Consider the following 25,202-nt stretch of genomic DNA (forward strand, 5'->3'; position numbering starts at 1 on the left):
ATCCCCGGGCAGCAGTGACAGCCCCTGCCAGCTGGCGGGACGTTCAGAGCTGGTGGAATGTTCCCCAGGGTTCCACAGGGTTCTACTGGGTGAGATAAGCTAGAGCTCCAGGGGCGGAGGGGAGCTGAACTGGCCATCACCCCCACACACAAGTACACACACATAAACACACTTTTGAAAAGTTTAAACAAAAATACAACACACACACACACACACACACACACACACACACACACACACACACACACACACACACACACACACACACACACACACACACACACACACTGCTTCCCTCAAATGTCCAATGCATGTCCATGTTAAAACAGAAAAGCCTCCAGATTACATCCAGAGCTTTTCAAATGAAGTTGTTCTTATTCCAGACAGAGGCAATATAAAATCAAGCTATGGACAATGTCTGTTCATTCCAAACACCAGAATAATCACTCCAGTCAACATATGTCTTGTTCCTACATGCCCAGAATATCTCAACCACCTTTCCAATCGATCATGGTTTGGTGCCTCTCATCAGGTTCAAGAGACCTGCCAAATGGTTTATGGGAAAAGACATCCCTGAATTGAGTTTTCTGGGAAAAGAAGGCGATAACTAATGTTCAAGCTGACAGAGGTTTGTCACCACGCTGTCACACTGTCCCACATCCTCCTGCAGGCTAGCACATCGTCACTGGGTGACAATCCATTCTTACATAGTGCACAGTCAAAGGTAGGGCACTACTGGAACTTGATAAGGCGGACAGTCACTCTCGATCTCAATACACTTTACAAAATAAAAATAAAAACACAAAAGAATGTTGAAAATGATTGAAACTGTTTTTGAAGACTATCAAATTTCAACACCTGGATCCTCAAAATGGCATCTTTCACCACTAGCAGGGCTGGGACTCTCCCTCGCCACCTCAAAATGGCATCTTTCACCACTAGCAGGGCTGGGACTCTCCCTCGCCACCTCAAAATGGCATCTTTCACCACTAGCAGGGCTAGGACTCTCCCTCGACACCTCAAAATGGCATCTTTCACCACTAGCAGGGCTGGGACTCTCCCTCGACACCTCAAAATGGCATCTTTCACCACTAGCAGGGCTGGGACTCTCCCTTGACACCTCAAAATGGCATCTTTCACCACTAGCAGGGCTGGGACTCTCCCTCGACACCTCAAAATGGCATTTTTCACCACTAGCAGGGCTGGGACTCTCCCTCGACACCTCAAAATGGCATTTTTCACCACTAGCAGGGCTGGGACTCTCCCTCGACACCTCAAAATGGCATTTTTCACCACTAGCAGGGCTGGGACTCTCCCTCGACACCTCAAAATGGCATCTTTCACCACTAGCAAGGCTGGGACTCTCCCTCGCAACTTCTCATTTAGCAAGACAGCTTCGATTTTTCCAGTGACTGACTTGATGACAGACCAGCCTCTGTTTGTTTTTGCAACTAGAACAAAGCCAATGTGTCGGCCATTCTGGCTCAATACTCCTCAACTGCAAAACCAGAATTCTGTATGTGCAGACTGTCTGGCTTGACCTCAGTGATCTAAACCAATCCAGACAGGTGTTTTCGGCTATAGCCCGTCTCCACTATAGGTATAGCAGGTCAAGTGGAAGAGAAAGGGACAATTCAGCAGGAGGGCCCAAATGTGACACAACACCATGTCACCTGACGATGGTGGAGCGCCTGGCTCCGTCCATCTCTGGTGGAGCACGTTAACGCACCTTGGCCCCCCTTGTCCCCTCTCTGGCCCTCGGGGGGTGGCACAGCCACGGTCCACCTGTCAGGAGCAATTTGGGACCATCGCTGTGGAAACAGGCCCTGTTTCATATTGGATTACCTGAGTCTCATGAAGAGTGTGTATCGGAGGGGACTATCCATGCGACAACAGGGAATAAAGGAGTCGCTGGTTAAATGGAGCAAGCAGTATGTGGGTGGGAGACAGAGTGCATCTACCTGCCTCCAGGGTGGTTCATGGTGTGTATTTGGCTGTGTGTGTGTGTGCTCTAGTTCTGGTTCACAGTCAGGGAGCGTTTGTAAGTGTAGACCTATCACAGACTACATGGAGAATAGCTGACAAGAGGTAAAAACTTCATAAATACAAACAAGCACAGTGCAGCGAGGAGACATGGAAGAATCTGAAAATGACAACGTGTAAAACACCATGCATCTATCAGGAACAAAAATGAGTCAGACGTTCTGCAAATACCAAATTTAGGGAAAGACGAGAGCAAATGGAATTACAAAACAGCCTTAGGGGTGATGCTTCAGTACAAAACCTTACTAAACAAAAATGCTTCAAGACATCTCCAGTCTGCCAAGCAGTGTTAGCATCTGACACTAACAATGCCAACTCCCATTGACAACAGTCCCAACAGGCTAGCACATGTAGCTTAGTGCTAATCTATCTGGATAGCTATCCTTCACCACTTGGATTCAGAGGAAGGGGTTATTTTCCATAGAGACGGATGTAGCGCTAAAAGCTAATTCACCTCTCTTAGCACAGAGGGGGCTGAGGGGTGCATTCAGAAGCACTCAGCCCCGACTCTGACTGGTATGTGTGTGTGTGTGTGTGTGTGTGTGTGTGTGTGTGTGTGTGTGTGTGTGTGTGTGTGTGTGTGTGTCTATGCATGAGTGTGGGTGACCCCTTGTGACCCCTAACGCGGGCGCTGAAATGGACCCCTCGCCGAACGAACTGGGAGATTATTCCATCCCTTCTCATTATGCTCTTCATTTCATGTGCCAAGTGTGGGGTAGTGTGACTACGGAGAGAGTGAGGGGGAAAGAGGGTGATAACGGAGAGAGGAAGACTGGAAGAAAGAGGGGAAGACAGGCAGACAGAGGAAGAGGGAAACAGAAAGGGAATGACGAGAGAGAGAGATGGGTGAGTTAGAGAAAAGTGGAAGATAACAGAGGGAGGGGGTTTAGGGGTGAGAGGAAAAGGGGGAGGAAGAGAGAGAAACAGACAGAACGAGAGAGATACAAAGAGGGAGAGAGAGAAAAAGGAGAAATGAGAGTAATAGAATGTGCCTGTCCATTGGGGCGTCTGGGTGTAGTCTAATGAAGCTGAGAGAATATGTTTTCTCAGGTCAAATAGAATAGTTTTTCATTGTACTGTATAATTAAACATGAAGCAAGCCAAAGCCCCAATGGGGGCCATTTTAAACTCAAGGCTTATTTTGAAATAAATTCAAATGAGTTCCACTATTATCTTGTAGACTGAGGCTCAGCAGAAAAGAGCAGAGAGAGAGAGAGAGAGAGAGAGAGAGAGAGAGAGAGAGAGAGAGAGGAGGAAAGAAAAAGAAAGAAGAGAAAAGCTGAATAGAGTGAAGATGGTAACTGTGAGAATGAGGTGTGGTGATGAAGAAGGACAGGTTCCTTTGCAGCAGATAATTATAACCATGAGAATGTGTGTGTTCCAGCTGAGTTCCTCAGGAAGGCTCTGAAATAGGATAAGTTGACCCTGGTGGGCCTGAAGAGAGAGAGGGTCTGTATTTGGCGCATGAGGGGGGCCAGGGGACCATGGACAATTCCTGGCTGGCTCCCCTGACCAGAAATGTGATTAACGCTTCACAGAAAGGGGAGATGTGGAAGAGAGATGGGGTAGATGGGAGAGAGATATGGGGGAGGGAGGGGAGGAGATCATCAGGTCTACCCGACCGCCATGCAACGCTATCCCATCTCCTTCCAACATGCTCCAACCTCCGCCACACACTGCATTACACTGCATTACACACACTGCATTCCATAGCGCCAAACACACACAAGCTCTCTCTTCATCTCTGTCTCTCGCTCTCTCTCTCCCTCTTTTACTCTGTCTCGCTGAGAAGGAGTAAGACGAGGAGCTGTCAGCTTCCGGGGCCGCCGCCACTTCCGCCAAACTTCGGGGCGCTCCAGGGCACCCTCTTTTTTCAGTCTTCATCTCCTTCTATCTCTCCGTCATCCCTCTCTGTGGTGACGGGACTTTGGAGTGCTTTTTAGAAGTGTGGAGATGGGGCACCACACAGCTACAGCTCTGACGTGGGCCTTTCTGAAATGGAGATGCATGGTCTCGCATGCTGTTGCCACAACATGAAAGAGCACCTCTGACAGAACACACAAAAGCAGCCGAAGAAAGAGGAAGAAATAGTGACGCGTCCACAGTACATACAGTCCCTCTCGCCACGTCTGTCTTGCTTTCAGTCTCTGAGGTTGTATGCTTTACTGTGCACGACTTAGGTAATAAGCTCCGTACAGACAACAATGGGAGTGTCCGAGACGACAATCAGTCATAGGAGATGTCACAAGAACAGATGGGAAATAGGAACAATAACAAAGTAAGAAAGGGTTCAAGTATGACTATCCAGATCTTGTCAACACAAGTTTGGGTGTTTGCGAGAACATGTATTTTGGGGTGAGTGTGTATTTTGGGTAAGCATGTGTATATTCATCTCCTTTAGAAATGTGAATATGAACGGTGCCCATGTGGGGGATGGATGTCGGTCGGTCATTCGTGAAGGGACTGTAGGGTGAGTGGGCAGTGGACAGAGGGAAAGGGTTGGCAGGGTGCATCACCCGTCTGCTCTGGGATGGCTCTTGGCCTTTCCACCGTGGGTGGGCATCTGGGTGGTAAAAGCCGTGGTATTAGTGGTCCAGACCTTCTGTTGTGGAGGTCAGTTTAACACGGGTCGAAACCATGTGGCATAACAACACAACAGCAAAATTCAGCAGAACTCGTTTTTTGTGAGTGTGTGTGTTTGATAGATTAATACTGGAGGGTAAAAATACACTGCGTCTCATGTTAGGGTAATGTTATATCCACAGCACAGGTTCCTCATATCCAACTCTCACACAAACAAAGGAAGCACCCAGGGAGTCTTAGCAAGCTCCAAATAAACATAGACGATAACACGGATATACTGTAGACGGAAACGCTTGCAGAAAATTATAGATACACATTCACACCTCGATATAAACAAATATACACACACACACACATTCAAACACACACAGACATGCTAACTTACTCAGACTTGAATACATGCAGAGAATGATGCAAACCTTAATACAAGCATGCATGAATACATGCGCACACACACACACACACACACACACACAGCTTGATACCGTGCATGAGCTGAATGTAACGCAGGCAGGCTGCAAGCCAGGAAGGCTGGAAAACAAGCCAAAGACGTTCGCTGTGGGACTCAGGGAGAAAGTGAGAGAGAGAGAGAGAAGGCGAGGGGGAGAGAGATCAGGGTCTGGGCCAAGTAAACAAACAACCATAGAAAAACAAACAGACGGGTCCATTACACGAGTGGAATCTATACCCCCCAACAATAAACGTCTGCATGTATTTTGATGAGCCCCAGTTATGCCTGAGACCTGGTCCCCCACAAACATAGTAACTCACACACACCCGTAATATAGTAACTCACAGCCACGGGGGCACACAGGTCCGCACAAACACACGCACACACACACACACACACACACACACACACACACACACACACACACACACACACACACACACACACACACACACACACACACACACACACACACACACACACACACAGGAGAGAGACTTCAGCCAGGCTATTTTATGTATCATGACCTTGACTGGGGAGTGGGGGGGGTTTTCCTCCATCCACTCGTTTATGAGAGCGAGGGAATAGATTTCCCCGGAGCTGGGTTGGGAGCGTGTCGAATGTGATCCTGGGAAGGGGAAAGAGAGAAAGAGAGGAGGAGACGAGAGAAGGAATCCCTGTGCCTCCTGGTGGATTGATAGACAGACAGACTGTGGTCCCTTAGACACAGGGGCCTAACCCTATTCTCCACACCATAGTGGTAGGATCAGCCAAAGTGGAACGGTCGCACGCTACTCTTACACAGAGTGGGTTGTGTTGATCAGTGAGGGTGTGGACGATACAGTTTTCATAAATGGGGATATCAAGTTGACTTCAGAGAGTAAATTGGTGTGTTGAGTGCAACATATGAAAGGTGCTTTATAACTTTGTGAATACAGTTATCATCATTATCGCCATCATGATTAAATAGACAATCCTTTACAATCCCCCAAACCCACCACTCTGGTTGTATTTTTTATACATCTACAGAAGGCAGTCATTTACCATGCAGACTGGATAATCAGACTTTTATCTGGAGCTTCCCAGGCCGGGAGGTATTTAATGCATTCTCCCCATCCGGCCCCAGTCACTCTCTCTCTATTTCCCTTTCTCTCTATCCATCCAGCTCCAGTCCCTCTCTCTCTCTCTCTCTCTCTCTCTCTCTCTCTCTCTGTCAGGACTCCCAGCAGAAAGGCGGCAGGCAGGGCCACTGCCAGACATCAAAGCTACCCTCCCTCATACACACACACACACACACACACACACACACACACACACACACACACACACACACACACACACACACACACACACACACACACACACACACACACACACACACACACACACACAGTAGCTGCACTGCGAGGAACACTTCAAAAGGTTGGACTTGTTACTCACTGCAAATATGTGTGTTCAGCTAAAGCGCGCCCAAGATAACACACACCGTGGCAACTTCACACTGGTTCTCTTTTCTCTCTCTTCCAAACGGCACTTCAACCTGAGAATTGACTTTGCCGGCATAATTAAAAGTGAATGTTTAAGGAGGGAGGTGAGCAGGGGAAAGGTTTAAATGTCTGTTCTTTCCTGTGGGTTTCGACAGCCAGGTGAGAAAAAAAGAGAGATTAAAAAAAAGTATTTTAGATGTTCAGCGAAGGCTGTGTGTTTGTGAGTGTGTCGGATTTGCTTATCTCTCTGGTTTGGCCTGTGGAGCATCTACAGTATTTGGTGAATGAAAGAGTTGCGTTTATGGGTTTGCTTTGAGGCTCACAGCTACGTGGGTTCCACTGTTGACTTCAGTGTGTGTGTATGAGGGGGGGGGGGGGGGATTAGACAGTAAACTGTTGAGCTGACTAGGTGGAAATGTCATTAGAAAATGTGCCTAGCCTGCTGGCTTGTCCTAAAGGTGTCAAACAGGAGCAAAGGCCCTTGGCAAAAAATCTATTGAGTGATGATGTCACATCTTCTGCTCTTCCTTCCTCCATGCCTCTCTGTTGAACTCCAGCTGGGAGAGAACAACAGCAAAGTGCGATGTGAAGCACAATTAGCACTCACACATCAGAGCTCTCACACACAGACAAACACGCACATGAACACTTCCGCTCAAATACAGAGATGCTAGCTACTGGCCCAGAGGTGTTTGTTTGTTTGTGTGTGTGTGTGTGTGTGTGTGTGTGTGTGTGTGTGTGTGTGTGTGTGTGTGTGTGTGTGTGTGTGTGTGTGTGTGTGTGTATGTGCATGTGTTGGGGTAGGGGTACACATGGGCACACACAGAGATGTACATTGTCCCAAACACATACAATAGCCTTCCCTGTGGCTCAGTTGGTAGAGCATGGTGTTTGCAACGCCAGCATGGTGTGTGCAACACCAGGGTTGTGGATTTGATTCCCACGGGGGGCCAGTACAAAAAAAAAAGAAGAAATGCATGAAATGTATGAATTCACTACTGTAAGTCGCTCTGGATAAGAGCGTCTGCTAAATGACTAAAATGTAAATAGCATAGTTTTCTCCAGCATTGTGTTAGTGGGGGGGGATAATGATACCGTACAGAGAGATAACCTTCAAGTGGGCCAACAAATACAGTCTCCTGTATACTGGCACTGATGTACATGTATCTAAACACTGGGTTTAGATTCGAATAGTGTCTCTGTCTATGACACCTTGCAATGCCAACGACAGACAACCTAAGACATCTTCCTACTCTACCACTCTGCTTCTTTTGATACAGACCTCAGTAAAAGGCCAGTGCTCTGGAGTGCTGCTTTAATGTCCGACAGGGAAGGCACGGGGAGACGGACCTCAAAGGCTGTCCTCCAGTATGCCAGATAGCCTCGGCAGGTTAGACGCAGAGATCAAACACATGGGGGGAGAACCTCACGAATGTGCTTTCAGGGTGGAGAGAGAGGAGGAAGGTCTGCTCAACACACACTTCCCATGCGCTCTGCATCTTGACACACTCCCTCCGTGTGCTCTTCATCCCCCTCACGAGGTCAGCACAAAAGGTCAAAGGTCAGACAACCGACCCACCGCATCCAATCAGAGGGCTTATTTTCACCTCTCTTTCCTCTCATATGCCAGTCAAAATAAAGCGTGATTGAACATTTGCAGGACTTTCTTCCCCATTGCCTTAGTCCAACCAGTCTTAGTCACTCTCTTAACAGCCTTCCAGTCAACCTAGCACACATACAGAGAGCAGTCAACCTTCCAAAAGACTCTTCATTCAACACACCGTCCTCACTAAGTGGATTAGGGAATCCAAAAAGCTTGTAAAAGTATGCCGAGCTTCTCTCGTGTGTGCGGACGGAATGAAGAAGAAGAGGGAACGAAGAAGGGGAAGGGGAAAAGGAAGGCGAGTTAAGAGCGAGTATAGAATCTCTGATCCTGGTAATGAAGCCTGTCTCATTTCGCCACTGAATTATTGATGATGGGGAACTTTGTCTAATGCAAAAGGGCCATCAACTGGTGACAACGTTGCTTTTCAATTATTAGAGGCGCACTGCGCCAGATGAAAGAGCTTTGATTGGAGCCGTAAATTCCCCCAGCGCTTCCCTCATCCATCCCCTCCCCTCCTCCCCCTCTTCCCCCTCCATCCCACAGCGGTGGAAGAGGAAAGAAAGAGGCAGGCCATTCTGTCACTCTTCCTTTGTGCCGATAGAGGGGGGATTTGGTGCGATCCTGCCGCAGAGAACTCGGGGACCGTGAATAGACATTTGAACACGATTCAATCGAAGTTAGAGATGAAAGGACATTTTGGAGCGTCAGGTACTTTAACACCCCTGACCCATGGACAGTATGTCGTCACCAGAGGAACCTTTAACTAACCTCTCAACTTTACCACAGATAAAGGGATACACCTGATAGGTCAGGCTAAGGGCCGTGTAATCAGGGTCAAAGGTCATAATAGAGAGGCTTCTTGTGAAACCAAGGACCAAGTTCTAACTGACGGTTCTAAACTGCATGAAAAAAGAGAGAGGGATCAAGGAAGAAGGGGGAAAGAAGTGGGAACATGGTGTGTGTGTGCGCATGTGTGTTTGTGTGTGTGTGTGTGTGTGTGTGTGTGTGTGTGTGTGTGTGTGTGTGTGTATGTGTGTGTGTAAAAACTTCAGAGGTAAAGTTAGCTCATTAAGGGGGTCTGTGTTCTCAGTGTTCATAAATCAGCCGGCAGCCAGTCTGAACCTCTGGGAGGTGAACCGACCCCCATAGGACCCATAAAACACACACAAACACACACACACATCAACTGCCCTTTCAAGTGCTGAGTTCACGTTCAGATCCACACCCAGACACAACTGCTGCTACCGGTGACGGCTGGTCATACATATGCGCACACACTCATGACCCAGATACTGGGTATCACCCAATGAAGTATGAGTAACTCCCTACTTCAGATCACATCACATTTTAGGCCTGCGTTGCGTTTTGTTGTTTAATATCATTAATACTTCATCACATCGGGACTGGTTAATAATTCAGTGTAATTTCCACCAGGATGCTGGACCGTGAGATGATGTAATCCCAGTATGAAATTCAGAAATTAGGCCCAGAAATAACAGTGATAAGATGTCCTCATGTAGGCCTGCTGTATATCAAAGGCCTTTCTTTTCATGTTCCTGTGTGAGTGGCTGGGCTGAGTGTGTGTGGATGTACTGCACGCCCCCATGGGGTGATAAGCCTTTGCTTTAGATGGGCCTTTGTGGATTGTTTTACTAGATTTTTTTACTGAGCTTCTAGTCTTCAGAAAGCTGCTCAATATACTGTATACTGAACAAAAATATAAACGCAACGTGCAACAATTTCAAAGATTGCAGTTACAGTTCATGTAAGGAAATCAGTCAATTGAAATAAATTCATTAGGCCCTAATCTATGGATTTCACATGACTGGGCAGGGGTGCAGCCAATGGGTGGGCCTGGAGGGTATAGGCCCACCCACTTGGCAGCCAGGCCCACACACTGGGGAGCCAAGCCTAGACAATCAGAATGAGTTTTTCCCCACAAAAGGGATTTATTACAGATAGAAATACTCCTCAGCATCCCCCCCACCCCCACTCAGACCATCCCGCAGGTGAAGAAGCTAGATGTGGAGGTCCTGGGCTGGTGTGGTTAAACATGGTCTGCGGTTGTGAGGCCGGTTGGACGTACTGCCAAATTCTCTAAAATTATGTTGGCGGTGGCTTAGAGAAATTAACATTCCATTATCTGGCAACAGCTCTGGTGGACATTCCTGTATTCAGCATGCCAATTGCACGCTCCCTCAACAATTGAGACATCTGTGGCATTGTGTTGTGCAACAAAACTGCACATTTTAAAGTGGCCTTTTATTGTCCCCAGCACAAGGTGCACCTGTGTAATGATCATGCAGTTTAATCAGCTTCTTGATATGCCACACCTGTCAGGTGGATGGATTATCTTGGCAAAGGAGAAATGCTCACTAACAGGGATATAAACAATGTTGCGCAGAACATTTGAGAAAAAAGCTTTTTGTGCGTATGGAAAATTTCAGGGATTTTTTATTTCAGCTCAATAAACATTGGACCAACACTTTACATGTTGTGTTTATATTTTTGTTCAGTGTAATTGTGTTAGTTGAATGTATTGATTTGAACATGCTTTTAAGTGAAGCTGGTATCAATTGTGTTGAATTCTTCGAATTAGCTAAAGCAGGACTGTAAAGTAAAGCTTTACCGACTGTTCTCTATCAGATAGAGTGAAAAACCTGAGTCATGCTCACTTCTAGTTTCAGCTCCCCATTAAGTTTCTGTTGCCTTTTCTGTCCCCTGGAACATGCTAGACCCTCCCCCAATGACCTGGATGAAACAAACCGGCAAGCAAAACCTCAATTAATAAGAAGGGAAAAAATCGTATTAAATGAGCTTGGAAAATAACATGGCTCGCCTCCCCCAAAAAGCCTGATTGGATGGGCTTTTGATGTATGTTCCAGGGTTTGGTTAATTAGTCAAGAAGAAAAAAATCACTTTGGAGTTTTTAGATATCTGCTGTGAAGACATGTCGTGTGTGTTTGTGGGTGATAGTTCAGAATCTGATTTAAGATGATTTGCCAAGCAGCAGTGTAATTTTGCTCTGTGCCTCCTTGGCTGCATTTAGACAGACAGCCCAATTCTGATATTGCCATGGAAGCACAGTTTTGCCTCAGTCTCTGGTTAGAAGACACAATGGGTGTTCCATTTTGTTTGCATTCACCCCTCACATGCATGCGTGTGCGCGCACACTCACACACTGTCTTGTACAACTAACCTTGTGGGGACACACAATTCAATCACATTCAAAATCCTATTTTCCCTAACGGATGTACAATATAGAAACAGGGCAGACAGTTGCAATAGACCCGTGCAACCCAAGGTTTGATACCAGCATAAACAGAAATCCCCTTAAACCTAACCCTATCCTTAACCCTAACTTTAACCCTAACGTTAACCCAAAAACCTGACCCTAAACTGAACCTTAGCTCCTAACCCTAACCCTAAAACTAACCCTAGCTCCTAACCCAATCCGTAAACCTAATTCTAACCCTAACACTCATTCTAACCTTAACACTAATTCTAACCTTAACCGTAAACCGTCTAGAAATAGCATTTGACCTTGTGGGGACCAACAAAATGTCCCCAGTTAGTCAAATCTTTGTTTGTTTACAACTTCTGGTCCCCACAAGTATAGTTAAACACGTCCACACACACACACACACACACACACACACACACACACACACACACACACACACACACACACACACACACAAGCTAGGGTACTGATGGCACTTAATGTATTCTCATGTCTTTGCTCTGGCGAGGTGTGAATTATTTTGTCCCTTGAGTACCACATCACACACTCACACACATATACACATACCCTCACAAATATGCCTGCATACATACACTTTAAAAGCTTGTTAAAGAGCTTGTTTCTCCAACTACCAGGGGGTGGGCCTGGGTAAACTAGGGAATTACTCTTTTACACGGGTAGTTTACTCCTATTTGCCTTCAATCTCAAATAAAGCCCCCAATTGAACGTGAAATCTCCCACCGCCCGCGTTTGTTTGTTGATTTTCTGCCGTGCACAACCAAAGAGCTCGGCGCTCTATTTGATTAATTGATTTCTGCAGCCTTTAAATCTTTAAACGAGTCCCTTTTTTCAGGCAGTTTATTTCTCCCCCTTTGAAGTTGGCATTTCAAAAAGGAGCTCTTCACAGCCCCATGCAAATGACGGTCTATGACAGTGTGAGCGGCCCCCATACCAAATGGATAACAACATGGTGGGATATTCTCTGGCCTCCATTCTTCCATAATATTGATTTCCCATCACAGGTTTCGACTGCCCAGGGACTTTCCGAAACATGTTGATGGGTTTTTGTGCCCCTCTCGTCTACCCCTCGTTTTACATAACTCTCTCCAACAGGGCAAAAGTTTGTTTGTGGCTCACAAGATTCAAAACTAAAAACCTAATTAGAAGCCCTATTATGGGTTAACTAATAGTAATGGTATAATCAATGAAACAAAGTTATATACATCCACACAGCTTCACAACTTCCCTGGTAAGACGTCTGTGTGCAAGTCATTACCTACAAGATGGGGGAATTCGAGAATAATGACAGCATGGGTGTACGTGCACTCTAGTGTGTGTGTGTGTGTGTGTGTACGCCTCTGTCGCGGTGCAGGTGTGCCTCAAGTGGTGCTCTGTGGGCTGTATGGGAGGCCCGGGTGTTCTTCAACAACAGACTGGTTATGCCGTCCATGCCCGGAGTCTAGTCCCATAATGAGCATCCGCTACCATAACGCTGCACCTCATTAACCTGAGTGAGGCCGCTACAGCACTCCAAGTACAAGTTGCCTTCAAGAGTAGATATATAGGATCAGCTCATCCCTCGCACATCATAACCTTAACCACTGGGGGAGAAAAACACTGGCCTTAACTCAGCATCTAAGGGAATCTTCATCCCATTGTAGAGAGACCAGGCCTAAGCAGGCTAAAGTGAGAGACGGGGAGGAACATGAGAAATGAGATCTCTGCCACCCTCAGGCTGTAGAGGAACTCCTGAGCACAGCTCTGTCCATATTAGATCCGCTAATGAAGGCCCGTCTGGGGGCACAGGGAGGGTTTCTCTGTAACTGCCCTGAAATGGCACAATCTCCTATGTAAAGTGGGTTGCTACCTTATAATGGAAGTCTAGTAATATGTGTGAGAGAGAATAAGGAGATAGGAGGGGTGTAAAAAGAGAAACAGAGAAACAGACAGACACTACTCCAAACAGGGACATGGCCATGTTATCTCTATCGTTACATAGGACCAACACACTATCACATCTTATTGTGAAATAGACACAAATTACATATTCGAAATTCGTGACAGGTAAAACGCATTTTGTGTGTATTACACAATTTTCTTTCTTCATAACCCATTCGTGTACGATACACGAATTCCAATTGTTGAGGCTAACGTTAGCTAGGCCAGCTACGTGGCTGACTTTAAGGTTAGGAGTTAAGGTTAGGGTTAGGTAACATGCTAGCTAAGTAGTTAAAGGGTTAAGGTTAGTGGAAGGGTTGGCTAACAATCGAAGTAGTTGCAAAGTAGTTTAAAAGCAGTAAGTAGTTGCAAAACTGCTAATTAGCTAAAGCGCTAAAATTATCAGTCATGAGATTCGAACACACATCCTTTGGGTTGATAGATGTAGTTGCAAAAGTTCAATCAGGAAGGCTGTTCTGAATGGGCGTCAGTTTTTATCATCCTCTAAGCATAATATATGAATATAGTTTCCTATCTCAAGGCATAGTGGGTATTCATATGGTAGCGTTTATGATGTTACCACGTCTCTCCTCCACCTTTACTATTAGCAAGCGTAACGAATTGACCTATTAACTTCAGCCTATGAGCACGGCACACTAAGGCGATGTCACCACGCTTGCTTTACAGCAACAGTCTTCCAAACAACCTTGTACCTCTCCACCACCACATGAAGGCCCGTCATCGGAACCCCATTCTCATAGAGGGGGGTTTTCAATGTCAGCTGCCTAGCAAAGGGTTACCTGTTATCCGCATCTGACTCCGAGGAGCATTTCTCAGCCTGTACTCAATTGAACGGTCTTTAACTGGGATTGAAATGCACTGTATACGAAATCGCGTATATACGAATTGTCTTTTTCGTGTGCCTGTCACGAGTTTCCAATAAGCAATGTGTCTATTTCAGTGATACTGGAATGATGAGACGTTCTAGCTCATGAGCCTATGAGTGAGTCTATAATAAATGAACGCATGTCACATTCCATTCCTTCTCAATGACCACACACACAAACACCTTCCCAGATGCTGGCTGCATGACTGAGGTCAAAACTGCACACTGTTCTCCTCTGGGGGCTCTGAACACTAGAAAAGCCGGGACATACAATCCATTGATCTGTTGATGGAACAACATAGCTGGGCTGGGCTGAAGGGCTGCACACACACATGTAAAAACTCATATCATTAGCTGTGAGAGAAATGGAATGCCTAAATCCTTGATCACAGTGTGTATATTGTCTTTTTTTTTAAACGAGAGCATTTCAAGTGCAAGCTGCCTCTGCTGTTGATGGAGAGGGATTTCAGAAGTGTTTATTTATGTGTCTCCAGGAATTAATATAAATCTCAGCGTACAAGTTTGAGCGTGTCCAATTTCTCAATTAAGATGAACAGTGGCGGGGGAGATTGGATTTGTGTGCATACAGTGCCTTCAGAAAGTATTCACACCACATTACTTTTTCCACATTGTGTTGTGTTACAGCCTGAATTTAAAATGGATTAAATAGAGATTTTTTGGGTCACTGGCCTACACACAATACCCCATAATGTCAAAGAGGAATTATGTTTTTCTACATTTTTACAATTTAATTATAAATGAAAAGCTGAAATGTCTTGAGTCAATAAGTACTCAATCCCTTTGTTATGGCAAGCCTAAATAAGTTCAGGAGTAAAACTTTGCTTAACAAGTCACATAAGATACACTACCATTCAAAAGTTTGGGGTCACTTATACATTTCCTTGTTTTTGAAAGAAAAGCAAATTTTTTGTCCATTAAAATAACATCAAATTGATCAGAAATAAAGTGTAGACATTGTTGATGCTGTAAATGATTATTGTAGCTGGAAACGGCAGATTTTTTATGGAAAATCTACATAGGCGTACAGAGGCCCATTATCAGCAACCATCACTCCTGTGTTCCAATGGCACGCTGTGTTAGCTAATCCAAGTTTATCACTTTAAAACGCTAATTGATCGTTAGAAAACCCTTTTGCAATTATGTTAGCACAGCTGAAAACTGTTGTGTTGATTAAAGAAGCAATAAAACTGGCCTTCTTTGGACTAGTTGAGTGTCTGGAGCATTAGCGGGTTCGTTTACAGGCTAAAAATGGCTAGAAACAAAGAACTTTCTTCTGAAACTCGTCAGTTTATTCTTGTTCTGAGAAATAAGGTCTATTCCATGCAAGAAATTGCGAAGAAACTGAAGAGCTCATACAACACTGTGTACTACCTTCACAGAACAGCGCAAACTGGCTCTAACCAGAATAGAAAGAAGAGTGGGAAGCCCCGGTGCACAACTGAGCAAGAGGACAAGTATATTAGTGTCTAGTTTGAGAAACAGACGCCTCACAAGTCCCTAGAAGGCCAGCATCCCGGTATCGCCTCTTCACGGTTGACGTCAAGACTGGTGTTTTGCGGGTACTATTTAATGAAGCTGCCAGTTGAGGACTTGTCAGTTTCTCAAACTAGACACTCTAATGTACTTGTCCTCTTGCTCAGTTGTGCACTGGGGCCTCCCACTCATCTTTCTATTCTGGTTAGAGACAATTTGCGCTCTTTCTGGGAAGGTAGTACACAGCGTTGTACGAGATCTTCAGTTTCTTGGCAATTTCTCGCATGGAATATCCCTTATTTCTCAGAACAAGAATAAACTGACGAGTTTCAGAAGAAGGTTCAATGTAGTTACTCCACAATACTAACCTAAATGACAGACTGAAAAGGAAACCTGTACAGAATAAAAAAATATTCCAAGACATGCATCCTGTTTGCAACAAGGCACTAAAGTAAAGCATAAAAAAATTCGGCAAAGCAATTAACTTTTTGTCATGAATACAAAGTGTTGTTATATTTGGGGCAAACCCAATACATTACTGAGTACCACTCTCTATATTTTCAAGAATATTGGTGGCTGCATCATGCTATGGGTATACTTGTAATCGTTAAGGACTGGGGAGTTTTTCAAGATAAAAAAGAAACGGCGCTAAGTGCAGGCAAAATTCTAGAGGAAAACCTGGTTCAGTCTGCTTTCCGCCAGACACGGGGAGATAAATTCACCTTTCAGCAGGACAATAACGTAAACCACAAGGCCAAATCTACACTGGAGTTGCTTACCAAGAAGACAGTTAATGTTCCTGAGTGGCCGAGAGACAGTTTTAATTTACATTTACTTGAAAATCTATGGCAAGACCTGAAATGGTTGTCTAGCAATGATCAACAACCAATTTGACAGAGCTTGAAGAATTTAAAAAATAATAATGGGCATATGTTGCACATTTTCAGGGGTGGAAAGCTCTTAGAGATTTACCCAGAAAGACTCACTGTAATGAACACGAGGGGAGACAGAGAGCTGGTTTCAAGCGCAGGGCGCAGCAGGTGTTTATTGTAAAGGACCACAGGAGGAGGCAGGTAGCTGGGTCCAGGGGCAGGCAGAAGGTCATACACAGGGGTCCAAAAGGGCAACAGTACAGGCAGGGAAAAGGCTAGTAACGTAGTCCGGGAGATCAGGCAATAGGTTGATAACAGGAAATCCGATAGGCTAAGGTACAGGCAGGGAATAGGCAAAAAGCGTTGTTAGTGAGGTGGGCAAAAACGATCCTACACGGGAGGATAAAATTACGGCGAAACCAGCGATCCACATAGAAGTGTGTCACAAAACAAACAATACCTCACAGTGATGGGGTGCAAAGAACTGAACTAAATAGTGTGTGATAATGACATACAGGTGTGTGAACTGGTGATCAGAATTCAGGTGATTGGGATCTGGAGAGTGAGCTGTGTTCAGGGGATCTAGGTGTTTGAGAGTGTGAGCTGGAAAGTGGGCTGGAAAGTGAGCTGCATTCAGGGGATGTACTTTTCTGGGAGTGTGAGTTGGAAGCAGACGTTACACTCACAGCTGTAATTGCTGCCAACGGTGCTTCTACAAAGTATTGACTCAGTGGTGTGAATACTATTATACATTAGATACTGCTGTATTTAATTTTCATTAAATTTGCAAACATTTCTAAAAGCATGTTGTAGGTGGGTGAGAAGAATGAGCTATTTAATCAATTTTGAATTCAGGCTGTAACACAAAATGTGGAATAAGTCAAGGGATATGAATACTTTCCGAAGGCACTGTATGTGTGTGCCTGTGTATGTGCGAGTGTGTGTATATATGGGAGGGTGTCCTCCGGTGAACAGTTAGTGGTGCGGGTGGGTCAGGATGTTCGGGGGCCAGCGGAGGTTCGAGTGACCTTGTCCTAGTTCGTCATAAAAAATGGTCTCCCTAGGGCTAGTGTGGAAACGGCTGTCAATAACCTATTATAACACAATGGAGAGGGCTGGGCCTCACTCTGGCATGAAGTTCAATTATGAGGGAGAGAGAGAGAGAGACCATCACTGTATCCCGAGGCTAAGTCCAAGTCCCTGTCCTTGTGTGTGTGCATGCCCTTACAGCTGTAACGCTGATTCAGGCAGACCCAAACAGTTCTTCAGGGCCTCATTTGGTCCAAAAAAAGACCATTCTGGAGAGGTTTAGTTTCCTCACAATGATTTATCCTCCAGTGCTCTCCTCCTTCTGCACACACACACACAGCAAAAGGCCACACACCGAGGTACAGGCACACACACACTGACAAAAATAAACACACAGGACTATCAACGGAGATACATAAATAGGCATATAGATTAGACAGAAGTATAAACCAATGCATAAACGCCCATATGTGTACCACAACGACACACACATTCCCCTTTCTCCTCCCATAACACTGAGCTAAAATTGCATGTGTACATATCTTTAATGATGTATACAGGTCCACAGGCATGTCTCTAAGCCATACAGTAAACAGCAGATGGGAGAAGGGTTTAATTGTCAGAAGTGGAGTCAGAAGGAGGAGACGCTGGTGGTACAGCAAGGCTAGAGGTGCAATGTCTGGTTGCTTTAGCCCAGGGTGAGGCCAGAAATAAAGAAATAGATAAATAAAGAGAAAGAGGGGAAGGAAGAAAGAAACCCTATCAAGCCCCGCCTGTCATCTAAATGTGTCACCCAAGGGCGCCCAAGCGGAGAAAATGTATGAAGGCATACTTTTTGCACCGTTATAATGTGATGACGGGACAGGGAGTGGGTGCACACACACACACACACACACACACACACACACACACACACACCTAAATAAAGGACAGGAGAAGGGGAAAAGATAAGCTCACACCAACCTACTCTCAAACAGCAATCCCCAGGTACTACATATACACCTGATATACATGAGTACACAAACACAGTTCACACTCACATACGTTTATATCAAATTCTTATGTCCGGGATATTATTCAACGTGGTACTGAGACAGACACAAAGTGTGATTTCTGGCATCCGGCTTCTCCACAGTAACTTCTAATCTAACTGGAAGAACAGAGAGCCACTCCAGAAAAGTCCAGTCAGCAGCAAGCCCAGTCAGTCTGGTGTCTGTAAGCTCTACAGTGTGTGGGCCCCAATTTATCAAGCTCCTTTTCCGCCAGCTGACGAAGGTACTTTCTAGTCTCTCTCATTTCTCTCCCTCTGCCTCCCTTTCTTTTTCACTCGTTCCATCACCCCAGGGCCAGCTCTCCCTGCTGTGTTTGGGGAAAGATAAAGTTGTTTCTCGCAGAGGTTTTCCAAACTTTCATGGGTGCTAGCCCTGGATCCCTCTAGGGCAGGGGAATGGAAGGAACGTAGCTCTCCCACACACTCGACACACACAATCCATTATCGGCATTTACTAAGCCAATACACACATCATGGAGATAGAGACTTGGGAAAAAGTGCCCCTGAGCATTGTACTGTAGACACACACATGCACACACTTTGAGTTGGCTCTACTTGCAGTGTTTCACCTACATGTGCTGAGGGCGGAGTGCCAAGCCACCCTAAAGCAACTAACCAGGGCTGCAGAAATCAAAATATTTGAAAGGAAACCACATGGAAAACAAATATGACCAATGGACCACTAATTCTCCTTAGGATAAGGGGCGCAAAGCCAGATGGAGAGCCTGCCTGGCCTTGATACTGGAATTCACACTGCCCTGTGCAAAATCATTGTTAAGTGGACCTTGAAACGCACAAGTCCCCTTTTTACACATAATGTCCCCCCAGCCGTGTATACACATAATGCTATAATGGCTCAAGACATTGTTAATTGTCTTGTTAATTAAATGGTATTTGACACCAAAGATGAGTCACCAACACTGGTGTCCTCTGAACCGTGTCTTCCCACTCACAACACAGGTTTAAGCAAGGCCAATGTGGCCTACAGATAACCAAGGACACATGGGAAGACACAAATGTAGGAACACATATGTATGCGTGCATGTAGAGCACATAACAGATCAGTAATATTGAGCTTTCTTCAAGTGAAAGACAACTTCAATTCACATCCAGAAATAAATACAGTACTTGAATCTGTTCTACAGCTGGCATTGAAAGGCCTAAGAAGTGCCAGACATGGAAGACAAAGACGAAAAGTGAGGAGAAAGAGAAACAGTGTGTGTGTGTGTGTGTGTGTGTGTGTGTGTGTGTGTGTGCGTGCGTGCGTGCGTGCGTGCGCGTGTGTGTGGAAAGACAAACAAAGAGATGGAAAGTAATCTAGACCCATCCACACACTTGGGGCAGATTGTGTTATCTGAAAGCATCTACTCTTTAGAACGGAAAAAAAGAACCATTCCTCTTCTAACACACTCAAACAGAATGTGGCACTCGGCTAGACAATAGTTTCAACAGTAATTATGTCCCCAAAGACCTTTGCATTGGCGCTCTCCCTAGCATGGCCGCAAGAGAGGAAAACAATGCTTCTGATTACATGTGGTTTACTCCAAAAGACATTCCCCATGCCAGTGAATGTATCTAAGCTGCATGTGTTTAACTTATTATGCAGTGAATGTAATACTTTTAATTGGCTATAAGGGGAGATAATATACATTATTAAACAAATCTCACAAACAAACACTTGAACACCATTAAGAATATATAGGCCTAGGCTATAATTGGGATGTGCAGTAATCACACATGCAGACATCAGCGTTATAGTTTGACATAAAGACTACACAGGCACACTGGGTCTGTGTAGACTCTTGTGGGGTATGCTGATAGTTAAAAGTGTCCCTGCTCCATTTTGACAATTCCACACAGTACATTTTGGTCGTTATTCTATTTGAACTCGCTCCAGTATCAAAAGAAACGTATTTTTCCCCTCATCTCTGCAGCTTGTACAAGAACGTTCCTCCTAGCAGCACAACATCTATATTATAATCTATCTACTCATATTCAAACTGAGGACTTCAACAAGATGTAAGACGACATTATCTTCATGGGTGAAGCTTCCGTCAGCATCAGGGCGGGAAAGGTTTTATTCATTCATATATCATTGTTATGCAGCGCCGACAATATAAATCATGTAGACAATCTGTTGGTTGACCTAATTTGTCGGGTGAGGCTTGTGTTAATAATTAAGCGCTAATTGAACATGACTTGAGGTTTCCGTGGTTTAATCATATGTTGTAGCACAACATTACAACAATGCAATAAATACTGAGTAATGAGTTTAGTGCGGAAAATTTGATTTCTAGTTAACTTTACGCATGAGAGCACCACTGAATAAACCAGACTCCAAAGTCCCTTACACAACAAACTATCTCCTGTGAAGTCAGTTGTATGGGTTTGTAAGACCACATGTGCCAGACTAGGAATGTCAATGTGAATAAATAATCATAATTACTCTAAATAAACAGTGGATGAGGCAGAGTTCTCGTTTGCAAAACTTAATTACCTCTAGATCCACTTGGCATGTCAGAGGAGACTTTTCCTTAAACTGGCAGATGTCGTGATTTAGGGACTTGGCCAAATCCTCACCTGGACAACTTTTCATGATATGATGTTAATGTCTGAATTCAATCACAGTCTAAATCCGAGCAATAAAATGTATTTCAGTTGTGACTATCATCTAAAACACCATGCTAATCGTTAGGCCTGTTATACAGGCTACGGTAATGTCTTCAACTTTATCACCATCTTCAGCGTCATAATTCTTAAGCCTAAAATTAACATAATGGTACAGTCTAGGTTTAGGATACAGAAAAGCAACCAAAAATGAATTTCTTTGTGCATAAAATCTATTTGGCAAAAATTATACAGATGTTCATGTCCGTAATAGTGCCAGTGCACACCCATACATTGACACTCATGTGTTCGGCACTGGGGACACTGGGCAGACGTGTCTTGCATGCATAGCCACACACACATTTCCATCATCCAAGTGCTATAATCCATTAATTAGCGACCTGCCGGCAACAAATAACACCTTCACCTAGCGTGTCAATGATGTGGAATCAACATGCTTCCCAGCGTGCGGTAAATAGCCAAATAGGTTCTTTTGAATATCATTACGCACAGCGTGACTGACAACTGGCCATGCAATAGAACTAAGACTAATTGAATAAAAGCCCATATTGTACTTCAACATGTAGGCTATATATTATGCAAAACAACAAAAACATCGGCCATAAGGAATTCTGAATGAAAAAGATACTGCCAGGTTCAGTTGCCAACTGATCTTCTACTGCGCAAGGTGCTGCAGCTCAGCTCGCGCATCCAACGGATGAAATAGCAATATACCCAAACCAAACATCACTTTATTCACACACACATCAAGTTATTGTCCAATTTTTAAATTATTCTGCGGACGTGCGCGATTATCTTTTTAATTAATTGTTTTACATTGCAGCCTAATAAATAGCTAAACATGTTTTTTTTCTATAGCAAGTAAACTTTATCTAAAAGCCCTGAGCAAATACAATAGGATACGATGAGTCTCTCACTCACAATGATGCTTAGCCCTATAAAATACTGTTTCACATGAGTGTCGGATATAGTAATGGTGCACGGCGACAGAGACTTTTCCAAATGAGCCCCATTCAACACTGTACCAGTGGCATAGCCTACATTTTCCAAAGAGACAGATGCCTCAGACAACTGGCAACTTTTAATGGGAAAGACACTGAAAGCACACGACACTGCACCTTTACGCACAGAGACATTACACTCCATCCTTACCTCTGAGGTTTTGGATTTTGACCATGACCTCTGCGGGGGAATTCAGTCTGTACGCGAGATACAGACGACCCGAGTCCCTCTCGATCTGAACCGGGGAGTCCGCCTCTGATATTACCTCGAACCACTTTTTCTCAAACTTCTGGTCAGGCACCGTGAATATCATGTCACCGACTTTGACATCCTCTGAGACCGTCACTGTGTAGAACAGTTCCTCGGAGACCGCTCGGGGCCTCCTAACCTTCGAGACAGCAGGTCTCTGCACATCAAGGTGAAGTGTCACCGGCTTACTTATCAATGCGACATCTCCATTATCTTGAGCGTAAATACGGACTGTTAGGTTCATGACACCAATGAGAGAACTGACCAGCATTACCTGTCCGGTTTGGGGAACTACGTAGACATGTTGGCATTTTGGAGATGCGTAATAAGTGACCCGGCCATTCTTTCCACCGTCGGGATCCTTTGCAAAAAAACGGACCAATTCGGAACCGATAGGGGTCAATTCATCAACTTTTACCCTTTCGTTTTCCTCGGTGAACCGGGGTATGTTGTCGTTTGAGTCAAGCACCTCTATTTTAATCAACACCGCACTATTCAAACAACCAGAAAGCACAACCTTCAAATCGTACACTGCTATAAACTCTCTGTCCAAAGTTTCTGTGGATTTCAAAATAAGATGCTGTTCTCCGTGATGGTAAACCAAACGAAAATCCGATGCGTCCTTCCCTTCCAAAGCAATGTCCAGTTCCGAAACGTGACAGTTGTTTCCAACCGGTAAAGCTACCCAATCCACCACTGTTCCAGCGGGCGAGTTCTCCACAATTTGTCCATAATACACAGGCAGCTTTGAATTCCCTGTTGAAAATGAAACCAATGCGACAAGCAAAAATGTCTTCAGGGCAACGGTTCCGTTTGTAGCTCCCGTCATGTTTCCATCAAATCAGTGTTGTCACTCTAGTACAACATAAAAGTTTATTGCGGCATAAATAATCGAACAATTATTGTTATTAATGCTAGGTGAGTAGATATATGGTGTGAATGTCCCCAAAAGTGCAATGCTTCAGCAATGAAAAAGTAGCAGTCCCTCAAAGAACAGCGCCAAAGTGACAAGTTCGCTTCCAGTTTATTCCGTGAAGCATCACTTGAGCGCATAGAGGATGAATTCTACACTGACAGGCATAGGCTACACGCTGCAGATGCTCCATGTGGTACTATGATCACCGCCCTTCGAGGCACAGCCAATCGGAGATCAGAATGGGACGGAAAGACAGCTATCGGCCAACCCACACGCAGTTTGATTTAGCTGCGCAGGAGACGAACGTTGGAGAGCTTTTAGTATTCAGGTCCACAATTTAAAATGCTGTGTGTAAGCAATGGGTGAGTTTTGTTTGCTGGAGAGACTTGTCCCCAGAATACACATTCGTTTTGTTGGGTTTTGGCCAACTGTTATCAGTGTTCTGTTGGGCTGCACTACAGGCATCATTATAGGGCTCAAATGTTGAATGGATTACCTCCCTTGATAGAAAGGCTTTATGCTAAACAAAAGTTATTATTTTAATTTTATATTTTTTATGGTTCCTGGTAGGAGTAGATTGTTCTGCTTTCAACGTGTGACTTCGGGAACCAATTTGGCTTCTCAACATTATATAATAGAATAGTCTAATAAAACAAAAAAATATATTAAAGCTACAAAATGTAACTTTTTGGGGCACCGACCAAATTCACATAGAAATGTGTATTATAGATGTGTCACTCATTGAAAGCAAGTCTAAGAAGTGGTAGATCTGTTTCTATGCTTCCAGTTCTTACGTTTTGGCATCTTTTACTTTCGGTTTTGTACACCAGCTTCAAACAGCTGAAAATACAATGTTTTTGGTTATGGAAAATATATTTTACAGCGGTTTAGATGGTGCAATGATTCTCTACACTATACTTGCTCATGTTTTCACATAAACTTAAATTAGGCGAACTATTAGAATTTTAACAGAGCGGTTTCTGCATAGTGCATCTTTACATTTTTAGTACCCAAAATGACTAATTACGTTTTTCTTATGCATTTAAAGGACAGTTCCACCCCAAAACTTTCTTCTAGTATTTATTTCATTTGTCTATTGTTGATATAGTCCCAAAATGTTTTGCATGTCAGCAATAAAGTTTTAAAGTTTTTCATAATGATGCCATATTCATCATACCGACTGTATTTCTCTATTTTGATGTCTTGAAATCTTAATTGCTGACATGCAAAACATTTTTGGGACAATATCAACAATGGACAAATGAAACAAATACCAAAATACATCATTTTTGGGTGGAGTTTTCCTTTAATGGAATGTGTTTAGACAGAACTTAATAACTTAATGTATAATCATCACTGTCATACGTTAACTTATATCATGATTAGTAGGTTGGTTTTACCTTTGAAATTTGTCAACATAAACAGTCTGATTGATTAGCTTGCACCAAACCTTGAAATTCTACAGAACGACCTCTTGTTTTGTCTGTAGATTAAATTAATTGTAATTAAATTGGAGGATAAACTGACCACACCATGATGAGTGAAGATTTGGACAAATACCTGCAATGGGTCAATCACAAGTCCAATCGCTCACATGGCTCCAGTGCACACCTCTGATGGCTTGTCCTTGGTCACCCATCCTCACTTCTGATACCCACACAGCATCTTCTGGGTGTAGCTCAAGGGGGACTCGGACCTGCAACCATGTACTTGTCATTCCGCA

General features: G+C 44.3%; 1 protein-coding gene across 1 annotated transcript in view; it reads right to left on the reverse strand.

Moving 5' to 3' along the window:
* The window catches only part of LOC115179618 (neural-cadherin-like), a 114,230-nt gene extending 90,610 nt beyond the window's left edge, over window positions 1–23,620 (reverse strand). Inside the window, exon 1 of the mRNA XM_029741252.1 lies at window positions 22,465–23,620. Coding sequence (XP_029597112.1) covers window positions 22,465–23,392 — 928 coding nt within the window. The 5' untranslated portion in view covers window positions 23,393–23,620. The remainder of the gene's footprint in view (window positions 1–22,464) is intronic.
* Window positions 23,621–25,202: the final 1,582 nt, after the last annotated feature.

The sequence above is a fragment of the Salmo trutta genome, chromosome 3 (genome assembly GCF_901001165.1).
Source record: "Salmo trutta chromosome 3, fSalTru1.1, whole genome shotgun sequence".
In the NCBI taxonomy this organism is placed as follows: Eukaryota; Metazoa; Chordata; class Actinopteri; order Salmoniformes; family Salmonidae; genus Salmo; species Salmo trutta.